General features: G+C 39.4%; 2 protein-coding genes across 3 annotated transcripts in view; one reads left to right on the plus strand and one right to left on the minus strand.

The window, feature by feature from the left end:
* Nucleotides 1-14,880, plus strand: part of LOC124158477 — a 34,950-nt gene extending 20,070 nt beyond the window's left edge. For both annotated transcript variants that reach the window (XM_046533598.1, XM_046533600.1), the window contains exons 10-12: nt 4,420-5,465; nt 6,977-7,120; nt 14,510-14,880. In XM_046533598.1, the coding sequence (XP_046389554.1) occupies nt 4,420-5,465; nt 6,977-7,120; nt 14,510-14,740 (1,421 nt within the window). In that variant the 3' untranslated portion in view covers nt 14,741-14,880. The remainder of the gene's footprint in view (nt 1-4,419; nt 5,466-6,976; nt 7,121-14,509) is intronic.
* Nucleotides 14,881-17,317: 2,437 nt separating this feature from the next.
* Nucleotides 17,318-25,921, minus strand: part of LOC124158478 (DNA replication licensing factor Mcm2) — a 43,854-nt gene continuing 35,250 nt past the window's right edge. Inside the window, exons 12-14 of the mRNA XM_046533601.1 lie at nt 18,759-18,941; nt 17,645-17,800; nt 17,318-17,556 (exon numbers count right to left, since the gene is read on the minus strand). Coding sequence (XP_046389557.1) covers nt 17,431-17,556; nt 17,645-17,800; nt 18,759-18,941 — 465 coding nt within the window. The 3' untranslated portion in view covers nt 17,318-17,430. The remainder of the gene's footprint in view (nt 17,557-17,644; nt 17,801-18,758; nt 18,942-25,921) is intronic.

Raw genomic sequence — 25,921 nt, forward strand, 5'->3', positions numbered from 1 at the left:
CTTAATTCTCGTGTGCGAAGGAAATGGTTAACTGCAGCAATGCGAGATGACCAAAAATATCAACGGCAAGACATCTTATTATTGCTGTGAAGATTCTTTTAATGTTAGTGTTAAATTTATACTAGATGCCAGCATCACAACGTCAGTTAACGTGATATTGTTTTACTTGCGGTCTTCCCAAATAAGTCGAACGGACGAAAACAATTTTAATTTAAGTTATTTGAATGGAAATAATTTACGAAAGATTAAGAACAATGTTTATGCTACTATTCAATGATCACCGAAGTTAATTGATGCTAACATAGTCTTAGATTTTTAATACACCAAAGATTGACACACAGTAACCAAACATAATGTTTATTGATGAAATATTCTCGAGCACATTCTCAGCCGAGAGTTTTGGAGTTGGTGAAAACAGTAATATAACTGACTTAATAATGAAGCTACCCCTAGAGGTACTTAGGAATACCTAATGATCCAATGTACGTCATTGATTTGCCCTCTGGAATATTTAAGATTGCCACTAGAGACATTTTCATCACCATCATCAAAATTCAATTAAATGACAGCTTGGAGAGATTAGGAGACCAATTACAAATCAGTAAGACAAGAGTTTTTCTACTATCCACGCAACTTTACCTCTTATTTCACATTGCTTAAAAAATTTAATATTCTTTCCGAAGCATAACAAACTTGATCTACCTTTGTCTTTTCAAGCCAATTACAGCAATGTACAGTATATAATTGAATGTTTTGAAATTCAAATTCAAAAGCCCTCTGATCCAATATATCAAGATTTGACATGGAGTGAGTATAAAAAATGTAATGCCATCAAGTATTTAGTACCTTGTGAACCAAATGAATTTGTAAATTTTGTTTCCCCTGGGTATGGCGGAAGAATAAGTGACAAAAATTATTTTTCCTGTGGTTTCTTCTGATTTTGTGCTCAGGACAAACTCTTCCTTTCATAGTGTATATATTATTCTCTTTTAAGTTAGATATAGCAAACTGCTGAATCGCCGTATTCTTTTCTGGCAGCGCTGAGATAGTTTTCAACCCTTATTAGGCCCATAATAATAGACCCATAGCGCACCCCGATTTTGGACGGCCGGCAACATTTCAATAGTGAACAATGGAAGGGCATGGGAGCTTGCACACTGACCGACCGCGCACCGGCAATGGTAACAAGTCTGTTAGCTACCGGCCAATGCCACTGCGGATCCCCTGCGCCAGCTCCACAAGCAAACAACTTATCTTTTGACCTGTGAAAATCCGGCGTGTGTGCAAGTAGTGCTTCACCGGTAAAATATCGGCCGGTATTTTACCGGCCGTCCAAAATCGGTGCGTGTGCAAGGGGCCTTACAGTAACATTCACAAGAATAAATACTGACAATAATTCGCCATTCCATATCATGATTCAGACAAATCTGCGACGAACAAAAGTGATTATTTTATGATAATAGTTTCCTTATGTCACCTATGTTTTTATAGGCTATAAATTATCAAAAGCCTTTAAAACTAAAAAACGAGCATTGCGTGACAGGGATTTGTGATATAATATGAAATGTACCCCTCGAGAACCATTTCAGCGTTTACTAGGGGATAATTCGAATAAAAATGGAAGCCAGGGCTGAGTAAATCGTAACAAAATTAAATATTTGATAGAAAATATACTCATAAGTACGATTAACATATTTAACAGTGCTATCATAATTAATATGCATTGACTCCTAACTTGCCTGCTTGACTCCTTGAATTTCCGGAGCGCTAAAAATGTCATTACTGCGTATTTAGATTTTTTTCTTGTCTTGACCTCTTCTTATTCATGATAAAAAATGAGCATCAGAGCACTCATTTTAGGTGGGGTAGTAGAATTAGCCCTCACAAAGCCACAATCCGAAGGCATTTCTCACCACGGCATCCACAAATTCAAGCACGGCACGGATAACGGCGTTCACCGAAAGCGTGCAGTCAGCGAAGTAGCTGTGTGTGACGTCACAGCCATTCGAGCCTAACTTCCCGCCGAAACTGGCCGTTTCAAAGACGCACAAATTTCAACGGAGCACCAAAGAAAATGTAATGCACCTATTGCAGAAAAATTTTCACCAATGTGAATTGTTAGCCAAAACTCACCGTTAGCATCTACTTAAATGGGTAATTTCGTTTGAGGTTAACACCCCTATTCTGAAAAATAAGGGCCGGCCTAATGTGCACACAAGTGTGGGTCTGGTAGACATAGGCATGCGTATGGAGGGTACTGCAGCACCCGTGTGCAATCTCTGAGGGAGGCAAGGGAGGAGCCTTGAGGAGCTGAACAATCTAGCGTAAAATTTGAGCTTTAATTTAAAAAAATCCAATGTAACAAAGTAGTGTAGCCAGTGGCGCCGACTCCATGGGGCCTGAGGGGGCCCGAGCCCCCTCAAAAATTCAAGGAAATAATTAAGTTGTATTATGCCTTGTGAAATCACAAAAATATATTGATTTTTTGTTTCCCATGCTTGACGATAGTTACCTTTTAAAATGAATTCAACAATGAGTGTTGAAACAAATAATTATAAGGTTAAGCAGGTTAACTGAATCAAGTGGTGTGAATCATGGTAGTGTTTCGGTGCTGCGACACACTTTCAATTAAACCTCTTCCTGGGGCAAGACCTCCGATATGGGCCCAATATTTTTTATAAGTCGGCGCCCCTGAGTGTAGCTGAAGACACTTTTAACAAGACAATTTCTATTGCCGAATTGCAGAAAAAAATATTTGCTTCATAATCTGCTTTTTTCTTACTGTATGTGTAATTTTTTTAGGCTACGGTTTTCAAACAGTATAATTATATGCACACTCTTTATAATTGCCAATTCCCTTCACATATCATATGCTCCATTAGTTTTTGTGGAGCACAAAGAAAACTTTTCGAACTGGAGAAAGAAAAGGTCTAACTCACAGCATTTGCACCAAAATGCACCATTTAACCCCTTGTAAGTGTCACGCTGACTTGTATTCCCACCATGGTTAGCTGTAGGGCAAGCAGATACATAATGCCTTCCTCCCACCCCTCCCTGCATCCGGTGAGGAAGAGCTAGGAACTGCAAGCTGGCCGATGCGTTGGTGGGAAGAAGACACGACGTTGGGAGTTGGTTTGGGGACAACATGACAAATGGTTGTATCTGAACGCAAATAAAGAGGAGTTATGGATAAGACCAGGAATTGGTTATTGATTCCTTAATTCCCTTCCTTGCATTCCCTCTGCGGCCTCCGGCAGACCCGAGAGACTTACACCCTTTCTTAACCCTTAGACTGCAGGGATGTTTTTAAACGTTTTGTTTTCTGGGTTGGCCGTGGGGAGGATTAAGCAGCATTAATTGGCGATCCATACAGTGAGGGAGAGAGCGCACTTGGGGTCAACCAGGGGGAGCAATAAAGATTTTGGGAAACCAAAGGAGCTGGTTGAACGTTCAAAAACATTTTTCCACAGTCAACCTATAAAACGTATAAAAACGTTCACGGAGTCTAAGGGATAAGTCTAAATATCCTCACACTCTCTTGTGTCAATATATTGGCAACTATGTATTAGATTTATAGGTAAGAGTAGTATTATTTGAGTTATGCTTTGAAGTTGAGCAAGTGAGGAGGTGAGGCGAACTGGCAGGATGTCCTACCTCAGAAGTTGCATGACATGAACTAACAAATGGTAATGAGAAAACAATGCAAAGGACACGACCGAAAGTGGCACTATGTATAGGGTTTGGGAGCATGAGATTTGCGTACATACTAACTTTGGTTGTAATCCGTGCAGCTCTATGAAAATGCATAGCAGACAGACAAACAGAATCCTATTTAATATACATAGATTTTGTCATTTTTCATATCAAATTTAAGGGAGTTTCTGAAAAACTTTTGAAAAAGATTTTTCATGATAATTGGAATAGGAGCCATGATGCCAGTGAATTTTACCACCATTAACATGGCAGGATTTATACGACAAAGAAATTTATTTCTGTTAATTTTTCCTTTGATTCATACCTTTTTCACTAAATTTGAGTTAAAGTAGCGTTCGTCATTTCTCTCTACTTCTATTTTGATCTTAAAAATTTCACCACTTATCTTGGATTGTGCTGCATATGAAATATGTCTGGAAAAATGACTATTTTTGTAAGGAATTTATTTTCCACATCTTGTAAAAAGCAATGCAGTACATAGTTAAATCAAAATAAAATCTTTCAATTCATCTCAAATACTTTTGCACTTAACTACAAAAGGGATTCAGCATGTGACTTTTTCAAGGCCATCATCACAATACATTCTAAAAAGTATGTAGTGCACAATGCCAGTTAGCTTAAGAAATCTATTATGAAGAGATGTATACTTGGTGATAATACAAAATTTTTTTACACCGCTACAGAAAAGATTAATTTTGGTTTCAGAATACTCGAAAAAAATACCAACCAAGTTTCAAGGTGAATTACCATATTTTGAGGAATTTCATGAGAAAGACAGTGATGATGGAGCTTCTGGTGACATGACTTCTACAAGGGTTTCATCGGCAAGAGATCACAGAGCAAGCTCTACTCAGAAAAAATCATTTCGATTGAAAGAGAAGAGAAAGGATTCTGAAGGTGTGAATGAGGAAAATAGCACCATGAGAAGTCAAACCACAAATGCCTCAGCATCTGAAAAAGGAGATCCAACTGATGGAGAAACAGATTTCCTAGATAACCTGTCAGAAATTTCAGCCCCAAGTTCTTCAAGGAAAGCTGAAACTAATTTGCTTCCAGATAATTTAACAGGCCACAGCTGTAATATAACCATGGATGATATTGCCGGATATCCAGAAGTTTTTGAAGATAACCGAAAAAGCACATACATGTATTTCTCTCCAACTAGTTCAAAAAAGAGGGGTGAGGGATTTGAACTCAAGCGAAAGTCAACAGATGCAACATTGTATGATGCAGCATTTGAAAATAAGGCTGAGCACATAAAAGAGGAAGCAACACACAGGAAGGATTCTGTCATTAGTAAGACAGGAGAGATAGTACAAAGAGTGAGTACGTCAAGTGGACATCGACGAGATTCCTCCAATACTGAGACTCTTGCAGCTGGAGATACCACAGCCAAACGCACTAGTACACTAATGGAAACAGGAAAGATCATTCCGAAAAGAGTAAGTACATCAAAAGGACACCAACAAGAGTTCTCGAATGCCGATACCCGTGCCACTAGAGAGACCTTACGAGAACGTACCAATATACTCAGTAGAATCACCAAAGAGTCATCTACTGGTGAGCCACTCAACAAAGAAGCCACAGATGTGGTGGAGGATTTGCCTGGAGGAGAAGATGAGGTTGATGAAGACGGTCGATACAAACGTTACTACATCAAAAACTATGACTCTGCTTCCTCCTCCACAACAAGTGAAGAACTGAGCGAGGAAAGCTTTGGAAGACAGAAAATGATGACCATCGATGACTGGGTGAGTTACCTCATCGATCATTTGCTTCTAGTCTCCTTTCCCATTCAATATTACCATAGCTCTCCTGTTTAAGTAAACACCTCATCGAGATTTCCTTCAGCAATGAGCTTGAATAAGATTCCTTCTGTCTTTCCACCTTCAATTTTCCCAACTATTCTCTAATTTCCAAGCTGAATTTTTTAAAATTTCCATCACTTAATATCAATGGCAAAGCAGACATATTAAAGCATTGTTTGGAAAAATGCAGCGACATTTACTGTGAAATGAAATCAAGCAGTAACACTGAAGCCATGTTGTAAAAATAGTAGAAACAAAGTTAAGTAGCTCCAAGTCTGCGCTGCCTTGTGCTGCTCACCCAAGAAAAATGGCTAAAAAAACTGCTAATTCTACACTCAAACACACCAATGCTTCGCTCGTTGCATTCAATCACAATTATCATATCTTTGCTTTGCCTCTGTAGTTTTTCCCAGGCTACACTTTAATTTCCCTGACCAATATGACACCTGTTGAAACAAAATTCACTAAAGAATGAGTATTCACAATGTTACTGAAAATGCCCCTGTTTTCAATATATGTAGTGTCATCTTCAAGGGCTTACTGATAAGGAGCATTAATGAAGTACAACACCCTGATTTCAATGACATTTAACAAGCTCGTAGATTACTTACAGAGGTACAATATCTTCTGTGAAATTTTACACTCCCTTATGTGACCTAGGAGTTAATTAGTGATCAAAATGTGCAAAACCGTTATCCACCTAATATGGTGATGTCACACTCACTGTCTCCACGAGCAACAATCTTCTGTGGGGAGGGCCGCTCCTGGCCTACGGAGTTAGTTGGACAATGCAATGCCAAAGTTTTGTCATTCATTCACTAGGATGGCGCCACAAGCTGAAATCCATCATTACTTGAAAACTCAAAAATTTTTCCCATTAGCCTCCTTGATTTCAAGATAGTATCATGACGAGCAATTTCCTTGCTTCCTTAATCATTGCATAGAATGTAAACTTGCCCATGCAATGGATTATTATCTATTTTTAAAAATTATGATCCCAGCTTCTAGACTCCTAGGTGACAAGGGCATGTTAAATTTTACAGAATTTATTTTCTCCCTGTAGCCCACAAGCCCGTAACATTTCACTGAAATTGGGGCATTACACTGCCCTCACGTTCCCTCCATTTTTTCACAGGTTTTATTGCCAGCTTTTCCTGGAATTATTCATAATGCTGACATTACTAATCACTGGATGCTCAGCTGTCACATAAGCATTCCTTGGGGAGCGGAGAATGAGTTTGCTTACGACTGTTTTTTTTTTTATAAATGCTCATATGTATTTGCTTACATTTGGGGGTAGGGGTTCAAAATGGCAAACAGGTGCTCATGTTGTACTTGAACGATCCCTTATAAATGAAAACAATACATTACTTGTTCCTCCAATTCATCTCATGATGTGATAAAGTTTGCTAAGTTTTAGATGAATTACAAAATTTTCATTGTTCTTTTTTCAGGTTGAAATTCAGAGAAAAACAACCTTAAAACACAAACGTTTTAAGAAGAAACTTCATAAGCTTTTTACGGACATTGACGCTCTTGTTACGGCACCTTTTAATCATCATCTTGAAAAATGGAACATATACATGGCTAATGCTCGGGTAAGCATGGAAATGAGAACTTGAGCAGATTTTGTGACTCCTCAATATCACTCCAAGAAAAAAGTGGAAAAAAAATTCACAGAAAAATTACGATGAATTAGGAATATAAATTAATAGTTCCGTTCAAAAACAATTTCTTTAGTTCCCATAAGAGTGTAGAATCATGTTTCAGTACAGCAGTGACCACTAAACACAATATTTTCCAAGAAAAATAATATGATTGGAATGGTGAACAAATCTTAAGTATCAATTCTGAAACTTCAGGTTTGGCACCAAAGAGATATCATAATCACTGGAATCCAGAGAATTTCTTATCCTAGAAAGAGAAATCTAAACCTGCATACGAAAAAATTCATATAAAATTTTCAACATGAGTGACTTAAGTCCCTCGTTAAATTAAAATATGTAAGTGGCTTTAATGATGCCTGATAATGCTGATAAATGTTGCAATTCTAAATACTGTAACTACAAGAAGTTTGGTCATCATTGCCTCCACAGGTCAACAAACCTAAGGACGGTTTTACACAGTTTTCCACTCAATTCTCCCATGAACTCATCTTTCTTTACTGGGGCATTTCTTCTCTTTCATATCATTCGCTACTCATCCATTCCATCTCAGACTAAACCAACATTCCTCAACGAGGAGCTAAACTGGGACCTACAAAGATGGTTAGCAAATGCGGAGAGCCACACCACACACAGCAAAATTTAGGCAATGCGCTAAACCACAATGTGGTACGCAAAAAACGACCTATATTCAAACTTAATACTCCACCCCACAACTCAACTAAAGAGCAGAATTGTTCTCACTAAAAGTCAGGGGGAGCTATTGTAGACTGTTAACATACAAAGATGACCTCCCACAGAACAAATGGCGTAAACAAATATTCAGGCTAAAAAATTTTTAAATTCATCTTTAACTTCAGAAAATACCCTTCAAACCTTAACTCTAGTATTCCTTCTATTAGTACCTCACAAAATAAATGAAAACGAGCATAGATTTCACAAAATAAAACCAGATAAAATTTTCAACAAGTGTGACCGAAGTCCCTTTTAAGATTAGTACAATCTATATAAATATATAATGTAATGTGAGTCAGCCCGCCTAGAGCTGAAGGGCCTGGAGCAGGCATGCATTTGGGCTTTCCGTGCATTTCCTGCACCAGAAATCAACCACTCCCACTAAAGCACAACCAATCCCCGTCAACCATTTTTCCTCCCTCCATTTACATATATCCTCTGCTTTGCACCCTTCCTTCTACCCTCACTTTTCTTCCTCTTCTCACTTGAGAAAGATGGGCTGTCTCTCATCAAAAATTCGAAAGATATAACTATTCCCCGAAAGTTCCATCCTTTTATTTTTCCTCTATTACTACTACGTGTTTTTATGAGCCCACCCTAGGGCAAGAAGTTCAATTAAACCATTTATATATACAAGTAGCCTTATGTATGTAGCTGTATGTAAGTGGCCTTGATGTAGAAAATTTCAACTCTACAATATGATAAGCAGTAACATTTACAATAACTGCCTTGGGTGAAAATTCCACTCGACCGAAGATGGAAACATGGGACTTTTGGATTTCTTTCGGAGTTCAATTGATCAGCTCATTCACCTGAACAGTCAGAGACCTGTCATTCGATTCTCCATAGCAATTAATGTGAATTTCTCCACCTTTCACACGGCTGAGTTTAAACGATCCACTTGTACCACCATATGGAGTTTTAACTCTGGTATGGACCACAGGTGATGGTCTTGATTTCCTTGCATACCATCCTTGATGGACAGCAGGAATATGGACAGGATGGCATGCAGCACTATGAATCCTGATACACTGTTCTGCAAAAAAAATAGTTCAAAACATGCCTGGCTACAATTTAGGGTGTTTCTGACTAATTTTGGGTCACTGAATCCAAAAATGACCTCTGTTTTTTCTATCACCCTCCATTTTTACGCAACCCCTAATTAGGGAAAACAACCACTTATCTAAACTTATCACTTCTCAAGGGATTTTTACTAATGTTATCTGCTTCTGATTGAAAAACCTGACGTTTTAAGGCTATCGGGTTCAAGAGAGAGACAAACTGAACAGGGGTTGAAAAGATTTGTGGGGTGAAAATTGAAAAAAAAAAACTTAAAAAAACATTAAAATAACCATTTTTCTTCGTTTTTTATGACATATGATAAGGTTGCTAATGGAAAAGTTTTTAAGGGATGAATACACTGTTCACCCCCCCTATTTTGTAAAGGATCACTATAATATAAAATATAATAGGGGAAGGGGAGTATACGAATAGTATAGGAGGGGGTTTAGGAGGTGGTATAAAGAGCTGCCACAAAAATCTGAGCACAAATCAAATTTGTCAAAATATTATTGTAACAGCTTTTGAGGGGCTCATGATTTGACTTTGTTGTCCTCCTTACTAAGTAAGAACTGATACCTTTCCATTAAGTACCGTATAAGCGTGTGTAAGAGGCGCACCCCTATTTTGAGGATCGAAGCTATAAAGAAAAAATATTTTGCGACATTTTTTTAATCCTATCGTGTGGTGTTGCAGACGCATGCCTGGAATTTCGACAGTTATCGAAATGTCCTCTTTCAGTACTATTTGGAAGAGGAAATTTTGATAACTGCAGCGGCATAAGAGGGAGTAGAAAGAGTTCCGATCCTCTCTTTGCATACGCCATCGCTCTACGTTGCTTGTCCTACTCACGAGCAATTTTGTTTAAAAGCTCTCGCAGGAGTATTGCAATAGAATTGCAGCCGTGGAAAATTTTAAGGCAAAACACGACAGGCAAATGGCATGAGCTTTCCCAAGAGATTGAACAACAATCGGGGCAATCTCAGCGCCGTAGGATAATAACCACGTCGTAGATTTAAGGCCACTTGCACACACACCGATTTTGGACGGCCGGTAAAATATCGGCCGTCCACATTCCAATAGTGAACAATGGGAGAGCATTGGAGCTTGCACACGTACCGACCACGCGCCGGCACCGGCGAAATGCCGGTTAGCTGCCGGCCATTGTCACTGTGGATCGCCGGCGCCGGCTCAAAAACATAGCAACGTATCGTTTGACCGGTAAAAATCCGGCGTGTGTGCAAGCATCGCTTCGCCGGTAAAATATATCGGCCAATATTTTACCGGCCGTCCAAAATCGGTGTGTGTGCAAGGGGCCTAACGGAACTACACTCGGCTCTCCATCAGCCAATGCCTCTGCCGTTTTTTTCCTTTCCGAGACTCCACAGGAAAATATCAAGTTACAGGGGAGCAATGGAAACGTACTTCATCCCTACCCCATTTCACCAACTGACCTTTTTCGGTCTACCAGGTTCAATTCCCCGAGTTTCTGGAGGTCAAATGCTACGTGAGTCACCTTCTGAGCTCGAAGATATCTCGATATCTTTCAGCAATTGTGACACGCACGAGGTTCTAAAAAGAATTAGACCTAACGCGACGTATATCTGACAGCATTTAAGTTTTTTGAGCTCTAATTGATTGACACAAAGATTTATAGCTAAAATAAGGCTACTAATATTCAACATAGTCCAAACAGCACAATTTCGGAAGAAACAAGCGTAGCATAAGCGCATTCAAACAAGACGAGACGGACTGGAAACTCAGGCAACGCAAACTGCGTATATCACATTGCTTCGCCTTCGCCCCTTAGCTTTAAAGGCAACGACGTCACATGCAAGATCGGACGTGTTCTTCCCTTGCTCCTTCGCTCGTAGCTTTAAATACGGAGGGGAGGGAGCGCGCTCCTTCCCCTCGACCTCTCCTTCAGCGCTCTTCACTTATAAGCATTTCCGATTTCTTCTATCCACCATTAAGTCCAACAATGAGCACACTCGTTCGAAATTTTTAACCGCAGGTTTTGACACCAATATTATACTATATGCAGTATAAATGCAGCGGGATGCCCACTCTTGGCAATAAATTTATCGCGCGCTCCGGAGCGAATCGCCCCGCGCGATCTTTTCAATGTTCACCTCTTGGGTACCGACGTGACGGCGCGATGCTTGCAAGAAATTCAAACAGCAGCATTTTAAAAATACGTCACTAAGGGAGAAACTCCCCTGCCTGCCGCTTGATTTTGACCCAGGGTTTCAGATGACTGACTCACGCTGAAAACCAAAGCCACTCAGTTCCCCTTGGACTTCCGACCGGTGAAGGGGAGGGGGGGAAGATAAGAAGTTTATGTAAGAGGCGCACCCCCATTTTCGGCTGCGATATCTGGGAAAAAAGGTGCGCCTCTTACACGCGCTTATACGGTACATTGGAAAACGTTGGGAAATACATTGTAAATACATTGGGAACAATTTGGAAATACACTGTAAAAGTTAGTCACCACATGTTTTGACATTCTTGGACACGTTTTAACGTGTCTTCATGTGTCTTGGCAGTCGTACTTGCTGATGCTCATCTATGAAATAAACCAGTGGTCTATTCAGTACGCCACACTCTTTCCTGCGTGTCGGGTTATAATCTTCCAAGTTCTTTCTTTATATTTCTAGCATGTGTTGGATTTAGTGTGTTATTTTGTGAGCGATAGTGTTTTCTTGCGATCATTCAGCGATCCTGCAAAAATCATCCCAATTCATTTTGTAACACCTATGGAGATTTAGTGTTTCAAGACCAAAGGAAAGCGATGACTGCAAATGTGCGGAAATCTAGTCAACTTTATCTCGGGTGTACAATTGGTGACCAAGACAAATCGTGGGCCCCTAAATTCTGTTGCAGTGGTTGTCATAGAAGTCTTTGTGAATGGCTAAACTGGGGAAATCGTTCCCAAATTTTCGGAGTGCCAATGGCTTGATTTGAACCCACTTGCCATTTAACGAATTGCTAGTTTTGCGACACCGACATTATGGGTTAAAAAAAAACATTTCTGAAATGGTTTATCTGAATTTACCGTCAGCAATTCGCCCGGTGAAGCATACTGATGCTATTCCTATCCCTTAAGCTCAAGCTACTAGCACCCTCGATGATTCTGATGTCTTAGTGAACGAAGCTACACCGGAAGTGGAAGCAGGCCCTGGCCATTGAGATGAATATTACAGCCCTGATGTAGAAGAACCCCAGACTAGCCAAAAAGGGCACCTCATCCCTTAACACAAGCACCTAAGTGATCTAGTACAAGATTTAGACTTACCAAAGGGTAAAGCACAACTTCTTGGCTTGCATTTGCAGCTGTGGAATCTTTTGGCCGATAGTGTGAATGTTTCTTACCACAGAGGCAGACAGTCAACCCTCACTCAATTTTTTTCAACGGATGATGAAAGTGATGACCTGATTTTCTGCACTGATATTGAAGGACTGATGAGGGAATTAGCGATTAAGAATGATCCAGATCAATGAAGGCTATTCATCGACTCGTCGAAGACAAGGTTAACGATTGTTTCACTGAACAACTGCCACGATTTACCTTTGGTTCTTGTTGAATATACCACTTTTTTTAAAGGAAACCCATATTCCAGATTTTTTTGGCAGCTTTTTATACCACCTCCTTAACCCCCTCCTATACTACTCGTATACTCCCCTTCCCCTGTTATATTTTATGTTATGTTAATCCTTTACAAAATAGGGGGGGGGGTGAACAGTGTATTCATCCCCTTAAAAACTTTTCCATTAGCTACCATGTCATATATCATAAACAACGAAGAAAAATGGTTATTTAAATGGTTTTTAACACGTTGCGTACCGGGGTATTTAAATTCCTAGGAACGCCGATTACGGGGGGAGGTGTTGAGATTGGAAATATGCCTTTGGTTTAAACATGGTTAAATAGCTTGTTTAGAATATGACTTTATCCAATCAAATGTTATGATGCATCAATTCATTATGACTAACGAACCACAAATGAAAACGTACCAAGGAATACGTATTGTATGCTTTAAAATTGCTTAAGTTGACGTTGAGAATCTTCGCCATCCGTCCGCAACGTTCGGGAAAAAAATGACGAGAATTCTTGCCATCCGTACGCAACGTGTTAAATTTTTTTTTTTCAATTTTCACCCCCTAAATTTTTTCAACCGAAGTTCAGTTTATCTCTCTCTTGACCCTGATAGCCTTAAAATGTCAGTTTTTTCCAATCAGAAGCAGATAACATTAGTAAAACTCCCTTGAAAAGCGATAAGTTTAGATAAGGGGTTGTTTTCCCCAATTTAGGGGTTGCGTAAAAATGGAGGGTGATAGAAAAAAACGGATGTAATTTTCGGATTCAGCGACCTAAAATTAGTCAGAAACACCCTAAATTGTAGCCAGGCATTTTTGAACAATTTTTTTGCAGAACAGTGATATCCATGCTATCGTATCAATGCGAATGGATGAGGTACTAAATTACCGTTAATTTACATCAATAGAATCAATCTCCTATATTATTTTTACTGTATAGATACCTTTTTCTCAACTTAAACGCAACCAAACTCTACGAATGAGGTACCAAAATGCACAGAGAACATGCGACGGCATATCTTACTTCCTAAATATTGCTATTGATTCCTAAAATTGGTTTTTAAATAATTAAAAAAAACAAAAAAAAAAAAACGGGTAAATATTCCTGACATTAATGGCGCACAAACTGATACATTTGTTTATTTGCAACAATATCTGGCATTCTTTAAATAACTTTTATCAAAATGCGGCTGATTCCACATTCAAGTCTCCTGTTGATACGTAAGTGTGAGTCATCATGTGTGTTTAACAGAGGATAGTGTAATTACTTCCAATGTTGTGTTTAAAGAGGTGATCTGACCTCAATTTGCACATGAACATTACAATTAAATTTGTGCATGAGACCCTACCTTTTTTTCTACATTTTAAAATTAGAAACGCGCCTATCCCTCTGTGGACCTGCATTAAAAAGAGTAGGGGAAGCCCGCTGGGAGCGGGTGCAGCATGCTCGTTTAATTAATAATTAGACTTTCCAAAGTGGAAATTCACCTATTATTGAAAAACAACCTATTTTCAAATGATTTTACTCATCATTGATGTGGCTCTAGAAAATTTGCCCTCAGTCAATCCCAGACAGAGCAATGAGAAAAAAATGTCTTCATCACAATCTATCGCCCATCAAAGCACACTTTTTCATGAAGCTCTCATTTCACCAAAAATTAGGCTTTCACATTTCTGGCAGTAGGCAGAATTAAAAGGAGTTATTTTTGAAAAATGAATTTTAACTGTTCACATATATACAAAAGAACGACTTAGAAATTATGATATTTTCCAATTACTCATATTCAGCAGCTATGTTAATTTTCTCCCAAACATTGAATAAGTAAAATTACACTTAACATGAATGATTTCAGAATGCAAGCAAAATCCGAGCAGCTTAATTGCCACTCCTAAGACCTGCCACGTGAACTCAAAGCATACTTTCTTCCGCAGAGGTCATCCAGTGAAGCACTCTCGAGTACTGAACAGCCACTAGACGCTTACAGAAGAGCTAAGAAGAAGTTGGAGATAGCAAGGAAAGAGAAGGTTAAAGAGGACATGAAAATCATACGCACACTCAAAGGGGGAAAATCAAAGAGGACGAAAGACGAGAAAAAACCAACAAAAGAAAAGAAAGAAAAGGCTATGAAGGACCAGGCAAAAAAAGCGAAGCGACGTCCCTAAACCCTTAAAATGTGTCAATTCATCCTTAAGAGACATTTAAAAGGGCAATCACTGCTGTAAGAGAGATTTTATTTACCACTGGTGCTAATGTCTATATGTAGTCATTCCACTTGTAAAATATTAATGAGATAGTACATGTTTTCCAGTGCTTCAATAACTTTGCTTTAAACTCAAGTGTGAGAAATCATTTCAGGCACAACTTGGTGTAAGTTGCTATCATTCATTATGAAACACAGTTGCAATATTGTACACCTTAGACTATAGCATAATCCTACATGGGTTTTGGCAGCTCACTGCCATTTTCTGGGAACAAGAATTGAAATAGTACGTGAGGCCGCCACCCAGGCTCCTCGCCGCGTGCCCCACCATCTCCCAGCTTGCCTTCCACATCTTGCCTCCGGAGAGTTTTAATGACCCCCATGCTTCTCTCTCCCCTACTTTCACCACATATAAAGAGTCTTCCACTATCACTATCGCATTCTGAAGGTGATAATCAGTTCTGGGAAGTAATCGATTAAGAACAATCGGAATCCTTTTATTGATTACTTATGCAGTAATTTGTACTAGTAATGATTACTTTATTATGATATGTCAAGTTTTATTAGTAATTTAGTCCTTCCGGTGAAAGAGGAATCAAAGGAGGAAACTTTCATTATAATCATTCCTTGCTCGAGATCAGCAATTCTTTTGCTAATTTACCTAGGCTTACGGATAATTCACGCCCCCGAGTACCATAATTAGCTTTAGACACTATTTATGCTGTAGCCTACTTATGATGGGTACAGAACATCAGTGGTGCAGCGAGGGATAAACCCCCAAAACCCCCCAAGAGCTCAGAGAAATTTTAAAATTTAATCCATTTTACTTAATTGAATTGATATTACTAATAGAATAGTGTAAGGATTAATAAAATATCCCTCAGAAAGCCGTAAAACTCACAATTTTGAATCATTTATCTTAAAATTCCGCAATTTATTAATCTCACACATGCCACTTATCCTGGGGTGTATTCCATACCCCCAAACACCCCGGTATTAGTTGCACCTAAACCCCCCCAGCCTTAATACATAGCTGCACCCCTGCAGAACATGACACCCCTTGTGTTGATACAGCAGTTAGGATTGTATGTATTGCAAGTGAAGTAGCTACTTCAGCAATTCCTATGACTCAAATATTCCATATTTTACTCCTAAATTCAACAGTTGGCACATCGTTTCTAGGGTGGACAATGTTACCAAATGTAATGGTCCATAATTGTAATTTTACTGATTACCTTTGTCAGTAGTTTCTATTCGTCATTGATTCCTTTTTTACAAAGTAACTGCAATTCAGCCCAGTTAGGTACTTTTCCTCAATGCTTTCACCTGTACACTCTTGATAATACTGTCCACAAAACATAAGACTGGGCCAAGGTCCTCTATACCCTTTTTCTGACCTGTTGGGGGCTGGGCGGTAGAGAGAGCTAGTAGCCAATCAGAAGTGCTGCCTCTTCCACCCCACTGCTCCCTTTCGCTTTTCCCCTCCATATGACCGACCAGCGTTGCCAGGCTGTGGAAATAACTGTACGTGAGGCGGAACGAGCACGATCTCTGCAGATTAAGTTTGGCAACACTGTGAGCTGGAGTGCGATGTTCACTGCACGAGTGTCGGAGAGAGACAGCGGCCTCCTACACCCTCTCACGTGCCACTCTTCTGTGATTGGCTAGGAGAGTGGGTGGGTCTCCAGTGTATTCAAGGTCACCCACCATCAGTTGGGACAAAGGGTATAGTACACTCATTATAGGAAAAACGGACTAAAAGGAAAGCAGTCCTCACAGCAGCCTCAGGGAAGAAAAACATGGGCAGGATGTACATTGTTGAGTTCAAGTGTGCATACTGGCAATACATGACTTTTCTGAAAATAATTTGTTTTTCTCTTGATTGTTTTCTCGTGTCCTGCCACTCTGCCTTTCCCAGGCTCGTTCTCTCATGCTGTTCTTCCTCGAGTTCTCCTCTATCATCCTAAAGTACATACATACTTGCACATACTCATCTCAAATTTGTACTCCTTGGACTTTACTTCAGTTTTACCCTCCATTGAATTCCTCCCCTAAATGCACCATTTTTTTACGAAGTGGCCCATCCACCAACGGCCCCTGGTGTTGCTTTCTAGTCCCCCCCCCCCCTCTTTCTCCTCCTATTCTTCGCTAATCCTCATTTCTCACCCTATTCATCCATTGGGTCTTCACCGTCTACTGCCAAACACCAAAAGTCTCAAGACACTTTTCTGGTCAGTTTTTCCTGAGAGCTTACAAAAACATAATTCTCGCAAGATCACTATGCACAAGTGGGAGTGGAATTGGCAGGTGCCATAGCATCAGCAGATATCCACCCCAGTGCACACGCAAGGAATTGTCAGCACAGATTATGCAAGAATACACATTAATAAACTCGTATAGATTCAACAAGAAGGTGGTGGAATTTTCCCCATATCTCTCTCCTGCAGCCATAATCAAACCGATTCCACAGTATTTTCTTCAACCGCTCCACGAGTCCCGACATTAATTTCTTAGGTAGTCAGGAAATAAAATGAGTGTGTAGCTAAAAAACCATCTTTATAATTAGCAGAACATAAAAATACAGGGAAATGTAAGGAATTAAAAAACTGAATACATTAAAGGAATGAAATACATGCCATCTTGCAGCATCTTCTATGCAGCAGCTTCTGGAACTGTTTGTAAAATAATTTTTCTCTTGGCATCATATGAAAAGTTGTTCATCTTAAAAATCCTACTTTCATAAAATTGCTTGACATCATAGATGTTAATTAGGCGGGCCTGAAAAATTTGGAACACCAATTATGCAAGGAGAAAAACATTAATTTGGTATCATTGCAATAAAATATTTATCCAACGTTTTACTTACCCGATCTAATAAATCTTTTTCACTGACTTCAATGACAGTGGCATTTGTGCCTTGGAAGCATCTCAAATATGATATCTGGTCCAGAGTGAGTTGACGAAGTATATAATAAAGTAGTTCACTGTGATCTTTCTTATAAGACAAATATTTCTGGAATGCCTGTAATCATGAAGTGCAGAAATATAAGTTTTAGGCTTCAAAGTAACACTGCACAAAAACTACAAAAGTAAATGAAGTAATTGAATGCATGAGAACAGCCTAAATATGTATTAATTAACAAGATAATGCATAAGGTAAGACTGAAATATCTATTTATTAATTGGGTTTATTTTTTCTAAGTCAGAAGAAAGTATACAGGGTAGCAAAGGAAAAAAATATTAATTATTTGAATTCAAGTTCAATTTGTCAAAGAGTGGAAGACTATCATACATAAAACTACCGTATATACTCGTGTAAGCCTTGTATCCCGTGCATTCCCATTTTTGAGATGGCTTGTGAGGAAAAAAATTTCTTAGCACTTTTAGGGTGTGGTCTATCATAGGAACTCATGATTCATTGGTGAACTGATAAGGGAGGGAACTCGGAGCTCTATCCCTTCGAACTCCCCATCCCACTTTCATTTTTAACAAGAAAACTGATTCCATGCTTAACAAGCTTCAAAAAAGTCAAAAATACACTTTTGTCTCATTTTCTTTGGAATTTTGTGCGAAACACGAACATTTCAATCAAATCAACATAACTTGTAATTTGGCAAAATTCATTGTTTGACACCTTTGGGCCCAATAGGTGACTCATGTTGCAATTGACCTTGAGAAACAGGCAGTTTTGAAGAAGATAGGCTGAAAAAGGTTAGTTGGCGAGAAAGGGTGAACATGTTCCCATTGTTCTTGTGTAACTTGATATTTTGTTCCGAAGCTAATGATTCAAAGGTGCATGGCTTCTACGAGCAAATACCGTATTCACTTTCAAAATTTCTTTGACAAAATCTTTCAAAGAAATTAAGCGCTTGCTTTTCATTAACAGTGAGAACGGGTAAATAGACCATGTTAAATTATTAATGGTTTTCATGGAACAAATTATTTTCTTAAGGAATGAAAATAGAAATGGCATCACATACATTTCTCATGGATTTCATTACGCTGTACTTCTGTGTCTCCACAAAGCTCTCCAAAACCATTCGTATGGCCATGTTGACGTCATCTTCCTGCACATAATCCCTAAGATGCATACGAGCATTGGCCTCAGCCATTCTAATCATGCTCTCAATATGTCGAACAGTAATGGGTAAACTGCCTGTCACCTGCAACATAAAAATAAGAGCATTAAAAATGAAAAATAAACACAGAAAATCTACTCCAGTGAAACAATTACAACTTTGATAAATACAATTAATATGTGACCAGAGACCAGAAGTGTCATAGACTGGGGAAAGATCATTCACAATTTGCAAAACATTTTATCGACATGGGGCACATTAGTGACTTCATCCCTACTATTCTTCACTTTGAGAATAAAGTGTGGAGGTTAGACGCCTTGGAAGAGCTGGAAATTTTAAGCCACAGGGAGTCATACCTGGTTAACGACCACCTACACCCTTCTCGCTCCCCCCCCCCCCCCTCAACTTTCCCCCTCACTCATCCACCCACCACACCCACAGTGACGCCTATGCCATTTTTCTGAACTGATGGTGGCTGGGTGGAAAAAAGCAAGTAGCCAATCAGAAGCGCTGCCCCTTCCACCTCTCCGTTCCCCTCCATCCCCTTCCCTTTTCCGCTCCGCTCCCCTCCATCCGGCCGAACAGCGTTGCCAGCCTTGAGAATAACGGTACTTTCGGGGGCGGCGGTAGATTCTCGGACGAACGCTGAGCTATTCGATTTGGCAACACTGCTAGCTGTAGAGCGATCTGCACTGCACGGAGTTCGGAGAGAGACTGCAGGCTCCTACACACTTTCTACTATCGCTCTGCTGTGATTGGCTAGAGGAGTGGTTGGGTTTTGAGCGTGCTCAAATTCAGCCGCCATCAGTTCAGAAAAATGGTATAACATAGCTCCAAACCCAACCCCTACCTCCCCCTGACCAACGGCTCCCGGAAATTTCCCCACCCAACCTTATGCTATGTATATACTGTCAATTTACCCGAAATTCTTCACCTTGATAATGTTACGCTGTTACAAAACCATGGTCGGTCTAAAAAAATAACCATGTGGCCTCGGTGGCGGCGGGGTAAAGTCCTCGACTGCCAAACCGAAGGTCGCAGGTTCGAGTCCCGCCTGGGTAAGTTACCCTTATCCAGGGCATGGGCGTGTGTGAATGTCCTTCATTGTTAATTGTTAATTACCCATTGTAAAGGCCGTAAATGTGCTGTTTATGGGGTAATGGAAATAAATAAATGTGGAAATAGCAAAGTTATTATTCCTTCTATTCCTACTTTGATAAATGTTTCCAAACCAGTTTACAGACAGTATTGACAAAAAAAATATATAAAACCAAGAATGGCACAGGGCTTCAATAAATGTAGATTGTCTGGAGTTCCTAGCAATATGTAGGACACCACTGGTTGAATCGGATCGAATGCAGTATTCGTTCATGAATGGCTATTCGACTGGGTTCCCACTCTCACTAAATTATAAAAATTCATGGTTTTTACCAGGTTGTCAAGGTCTAAATGTCGTCAAATTCAGTCTGTTGATGAGCCATTTTAAGCAGAAATATTGATTACGTAACAATCACCGGCTGTCTGTTAAGTAAAAATTTAACAAACGCAACAGATGCCGAGAAAGCAAACATAGCAATGAAAGTACTACATCTCTCTGATGACGTCACCTATCGCTAGCAAAATTATGTTCCAGCAAAAGGCAGTGAGTGGGAAAATGGAGTGAGCAGAGTGGCAGCAGGTGAAGTGATCAAGTGTCCATTTTTTTCCCTGAGTTAATGAACACTTAGGTTACTGGTCTTCCAAACACAGGCTTAAGGTCTATTTGTCGTCATGGCCCAAGGATCAATAATTACACTTCAAATATAAGTGTGCAGATCAAAACCACCGTTATAACTGCGGTGATAATTGAAAAAATTAAGCATAATTTCTTGAACTATCTCTTCTCTTAGCAAGTACGCTCATCAACAAGAACACACACATGAAATTTTCACAAGATTCAATTGAATCTATTGTGCAGTGTGTCTTCAGTGAATGCACTGCGGACATTAGAATCACAACTTGGTCGGGTGACTGATTTCACATAATTTTTTCAAGTTTCTTTCCCCATCCTCATATCAATGCTAGACACTTTCTTCATTAAATTAAATCTGATGGTGGTAAGTAAACGCTAAATAGGAATGGACTACCTTATCTTTCACTGTTTGAATTTGACTGCAATGATTGTGGCGACTGACGACACGAAGTTATTCTCCAATAGGATGCTTTTCTGAGAATGTTTATTATTGACTTTTTTCACTCAACTATCGATGGGCAGCCTTAGTTAGCCCAATATTTACCCAGTCCACTACTTTCCCCTTTCAAAAGAGGAGGCCCAATACTAATTTGCAGTTCACCCATATATGCTTTCTTTATTCCATCCCAAGGTCAGTTTACCAGGAGAACAGTGCAAGAACCAAATAAGTGTTTCCCCACAGATTTCTTCAATTGGTGGATGAGAATATTCTTTCTCTGCGGATTAACATCATGGGAAATTGTAATGTAGGTGTCAGGGATTCCATATGAGGCATGTGGATAGCTATTAGAGTCAGTGTTTTATAGATGATATTCATCTGCTGCTATTTAATATCAAGAAAGAATGTTAATCAAAGTTTTGACAATTGAATGACAATCCCTGACTATTAATCACTGTTAAATAAGACATTGTAAGGTTTCCACTGAATTTTATCATACAAGATATTAATCATTAGCTTATGATGGACAAAAAATCCCTGTAAATTCACAACATAATTGATGAGCACAGAAAAATCCAGCAGGAAATCCTCAGTGGTCGACTCCAACAGAATAACACTGACAAAATAGTCCAAATCCAGAGGAACCGAGAAATTTTCGCATCAACTACCATTTTGTTGATGATAAAAGATTTTCAGTTTGCAAATATCAATTCAAGGTCCAACCATGTTTCAAAAAGACGAAGAAACAAGGCGAGTCAGTTTTGATCAGCACTTCGATAAGCAACTTTCCCCACCTCCGTTAGAGAGGTGGGGTAAAACCATGGAATAAGACAATGCATGCTGCTGCTAACATCATGTTGAATCACCATTGACTTTTAAGCTTACTAGCAAAAAGATTCCCTTATTTGGATGACCTTTGGAAGCCTACATGTGCATACAGGATGCTTTTTTTATGGCTCACTTGGCTGTCATTTTCCTGTAGCGTAGAAAAACATTACGTAGCCAGAATTTAACATGGGTCGGTTGGAATTAATAAGAGTGAAAATTGACAGGTAATTTTCATTACATTAAGGGCCGCAATCAGAAACCATGCTTCAACTGTAGCGGCGCGCTCCGCTGAATGCTATATCCAGAAACCTCACTACTCCAAATCGCTCCAAATTGGTGGGGGGCAGTGTTGCCACATTTATTTTGGGCTAGGTTGATGACGTCGACGAATGTAGGGACATTATGTGCCCCCTAGATGCGAACATCGAGAGGAACTAAGGGCAATAATTGAATAACGAATGTCTCAACGTGACTTCGTTTGTACGCAAAATAGAAATGGGATGGAAGTAGAATTTCGGAGTAGGAGAAAGATTTGATTTTAAAAGTAAATATTGATAGGAAAGTTGTATTGGAGTGCAAGAGAACCGATGCTATGGGTCTTCCTTTAATGATTATGGCATGGAAGAAGGTGGAGGTTGAATTTAATCGGCACGATGGCATAACGAAGGTAAGCACATAAGTAGGCCATAATTTGTAAAATTTCTGCAGAAAATCTTTTGTCTTGTTCTTCAAATGTGAATGGAAATTATTGATAAAAATTTCTCTTTTCTAGTGGTGTTCATGGAATTATGGTGTCTTAGGAGATGCAGTATCTCACACGGAATTTATTCTTGGTTCCATGGGATTTTCCTGGTCCTTCAAGTTTCTACTGTGAATGTGGTTCCGTTCATTGTGTGAAAAGTGTCCCTTCAAATCGGCAAAGTTATCATTGAGAACCTGCTGGTACATGCTGATGAATCTGCGTGCTCAGAAATCTCGCGACGTGTACCAAGTGTCTCGACAGTGTCGACCGCCGATGATTGCCGGCTGGCCTCGGCTCTGCCGCCGGGGAAAGCTGGTCGATGCCCCAGGCCCCGCACGCCGAAAATGTACCAAGCTGGGTGGAAAAGAGTAACCTCATCAAGTTTTGTTTAGGACACCCAAGTTTCGGTGCTGACTTTATTGATGATTTTTTTAATAAAATGTTTTCATCTTTTACAATTATTGTCGACAACGCGAAATGGAAGGAAAGTGAGCATTTTTTAAATATAGTGCCGTTATTAAGTTGTACGGGTCGTCGCTGCCGATGTTTCGCTCTAATTACTTACTTCTTGAGTTCGCAATGTGTATAATTTGATTTGCGAAGTTACAGTCAGTGTTTTCACTCCCGATTTTCTTCGTGTGAACATTTCCTCTACAATTTTATTTGCAATTAGTGTTAATTAGATTTGTGAAGTAACAGTACGTGTCGTGTTGATCTAGATTTTCTTCGTGAGTACTTTTCTTGGACAAGTGTTCTTGTAAAGTGTGATCATTTTATTTGTTGAATTGAAAGTGAGTTTTACGGCGTTAATAAAGAAAAGTTTGTGTACTCAGTATTTCTTGTGATGGTATTTATTGCTGAATAATCCTTGGCGTCACTAGCGCAATTCATCATTGTGGTTGACAAATATACTCGTACAACTGTCGATCGTATTGGTGTAGTTGGATATATCAGACATTGCCGTAGTATAATAGATATATGTATTGTATTTTAACTAGAGATGTGCGAATAGTATCCGCGAATACTCGAATACCTCGAATATTAGAAAGTATTCGATATTCGAGGTTTCGAATAGTTATGCGAAAAGTACCGCCTCGAATACCTCGAATACTTGGAATTTCGCGTCATACACTGTCGCACGCACGTCGTTGGTAGTTGACTCGGAAAAATGTAGAGAACTGTAGTCATTTAGTGCCCGCAGCGCCGTTTTACGCAAGTTGACGAATTACATCAAATTAGTGGATTTTAGCGGTGAAAAGAGTTCGACGAGGGGAACCGAAAATGGTCGGGTGAAAAAATCCGAAAATCCCCGATTCCCCCCACCAGGAGAACCTCAGTGCCGTGGGATAGCAACCTTAGGGCATTTCCCACGATCCGCTATCCCCCTCCATTCAGCACTTGACTCACCCCTCTGACGCTTTCCTCTTCCCCGAAATCAAACAAAAGGTCCCAGCTCGCGCAGGGATCGCATTACGAAGACCCCTGCTTCGAAAAAAATATCGAGTTACGAGAACAATAAAAACGTGTTTCACGCCCTCCCCCCTTTTCTCACCCACTGACCTTTTTCTGGCTACCTGCTTCGAAGTTCCCCATTTCTGGAGGTCAACAGCTGTGTGAGTACCCTGGGATACTTACATTAGCGCATTTCCCAAGATCCGGTATCCCTCTCCATTCAGCACTAGCCCCCCCTCTGAGGCTTTCCTCTTCTTCGAAATAAAAAAAGGTCACAGCTCGCGCAGGGATCATATTACGAAGACCTTAGCTTCGAAAAAATACCAAGTTACACGAGAACAATAGAAACGTGTTTCGGGCCCTCCCTTTTCTCCCCCACTGACCTTTTTTTTCCTACCAGCTTCGAAGTTCCCCATTTCTTTGGAGGTCAACCGCTGCATGAGTCATCTATTAGCACAAAAGGTGTCTAAGAATGACTTTCGTCAATTGATGTTACACCTTTATTGAATTGAAATATTAGTAATGTGCGCGTAATTTCAAAAAGAATAAGACCAAACACGACGTATTTCTGAGTTTATTTAAGCATTTTACGCAAAGAAATAAATGTCAAAATACGACGGAGACGCATTCTGGCGAAACTCGATATGAGCAACAGAGCTTCTCGGAAGTTGATGCGGTATTTTTTTCCGAAAACATATATCAAGTTATAATTTATGAGTGGTGCTATAAATCTTTATTGTTACAGTCCCAGAAAAAGGGATATTTTCTCAGAATATTTGGTTTCTCCCTGATAGCAATTCCAATTCATCTTCTTATCTCGTGAGAACTCCCAAAGATGGACTGAAAATAATTGAAGAAAATCTGGTGGAGAAGAGCTTGTATTTTACAAAATGCCTCAGATTGTCAGCTAGCACTTGGCAGCAGGAGTGAGGGTAAAGCGATGTTAGTTGAATTAATTATATGCCCAATTGTTTCCATAAAATGAAAATATTCATTAATCAGCTAAATTCCTGTTCGAATCATTTAAAGGAAATCAAAATTACTCCCCAAAATCTTGTGTTGCCTGCTGCATAGGCAACCGAGTCAAACATACCAGCATTCATCATTTAGTATTCGAGGTATTCGAAATTCGAGGTATTCGAATATTCGAGCAATGATTTAATATTCGAATTCGAGAAATCTGCTATTCGACCCATCTCTAATTTTAACATCCAAAGATGTACGTGACATTCATTATGAGATGAATATCATGTGCTATTGTAAACGGACCAAGAAGCATTATGCCATTTCCATAGACCCTTCCCTTAAACTTTAACTCATCATTTTTGTGACGACATAAATCACTATAGGTAAGTTTTCACGTAATTGAAAATGGTTTTAAATGGCTCGGAACTGACATTACTTGAACTAGCAGTAACTGAGTATGGACGTAGCTGACTGGAAGACGGCTTTGTTGCTATGAGTATTTTACGCAAATTTTGGATGTCAGAGGCACAAATCTGGTGATTGCAACTTTATTTGGGCACTTATATATATATATATAATATTTAGGGATGGGTCGAATAGTAGATATTGCTCGAATATTCGAATACCTCGAATACTAAACGATGAATGTGAAAATGTTTGACTAGGTCGCCTATGCAGCAGGAAACCCAAGATTTTGGCGAGCAATTGTGATTGCCTTTAACCCATTTACGGCCAAAGGTGCGAAAACGCACCATTTTTTAATTAGTTCGTAAAAAAATATCTACTCCGTTATTTAATAGTTTTTCCTTGGTAAATTATTCATTAGATGAGAACCTTATTTTTAAAACCATTTTCTTTTAAAATTTTGACGTGATTATTTAATTATAAATTTTCAAGTTTACTAA

Source organism: Ischnura elegans, chromosome 5, assembly GCF_921293095.1.
Source record: "Ischnura elegans chromosome 5, ioIscEleg1.1, whole genome shotgun sequence".
Taxonomy (NCBI): domain Eukaryota; kingdom Metazoa; phylum Arthropoda; class Insecta; order Odonata; family Coenagrionidae; genus Ischnura; species Ischnura elegans.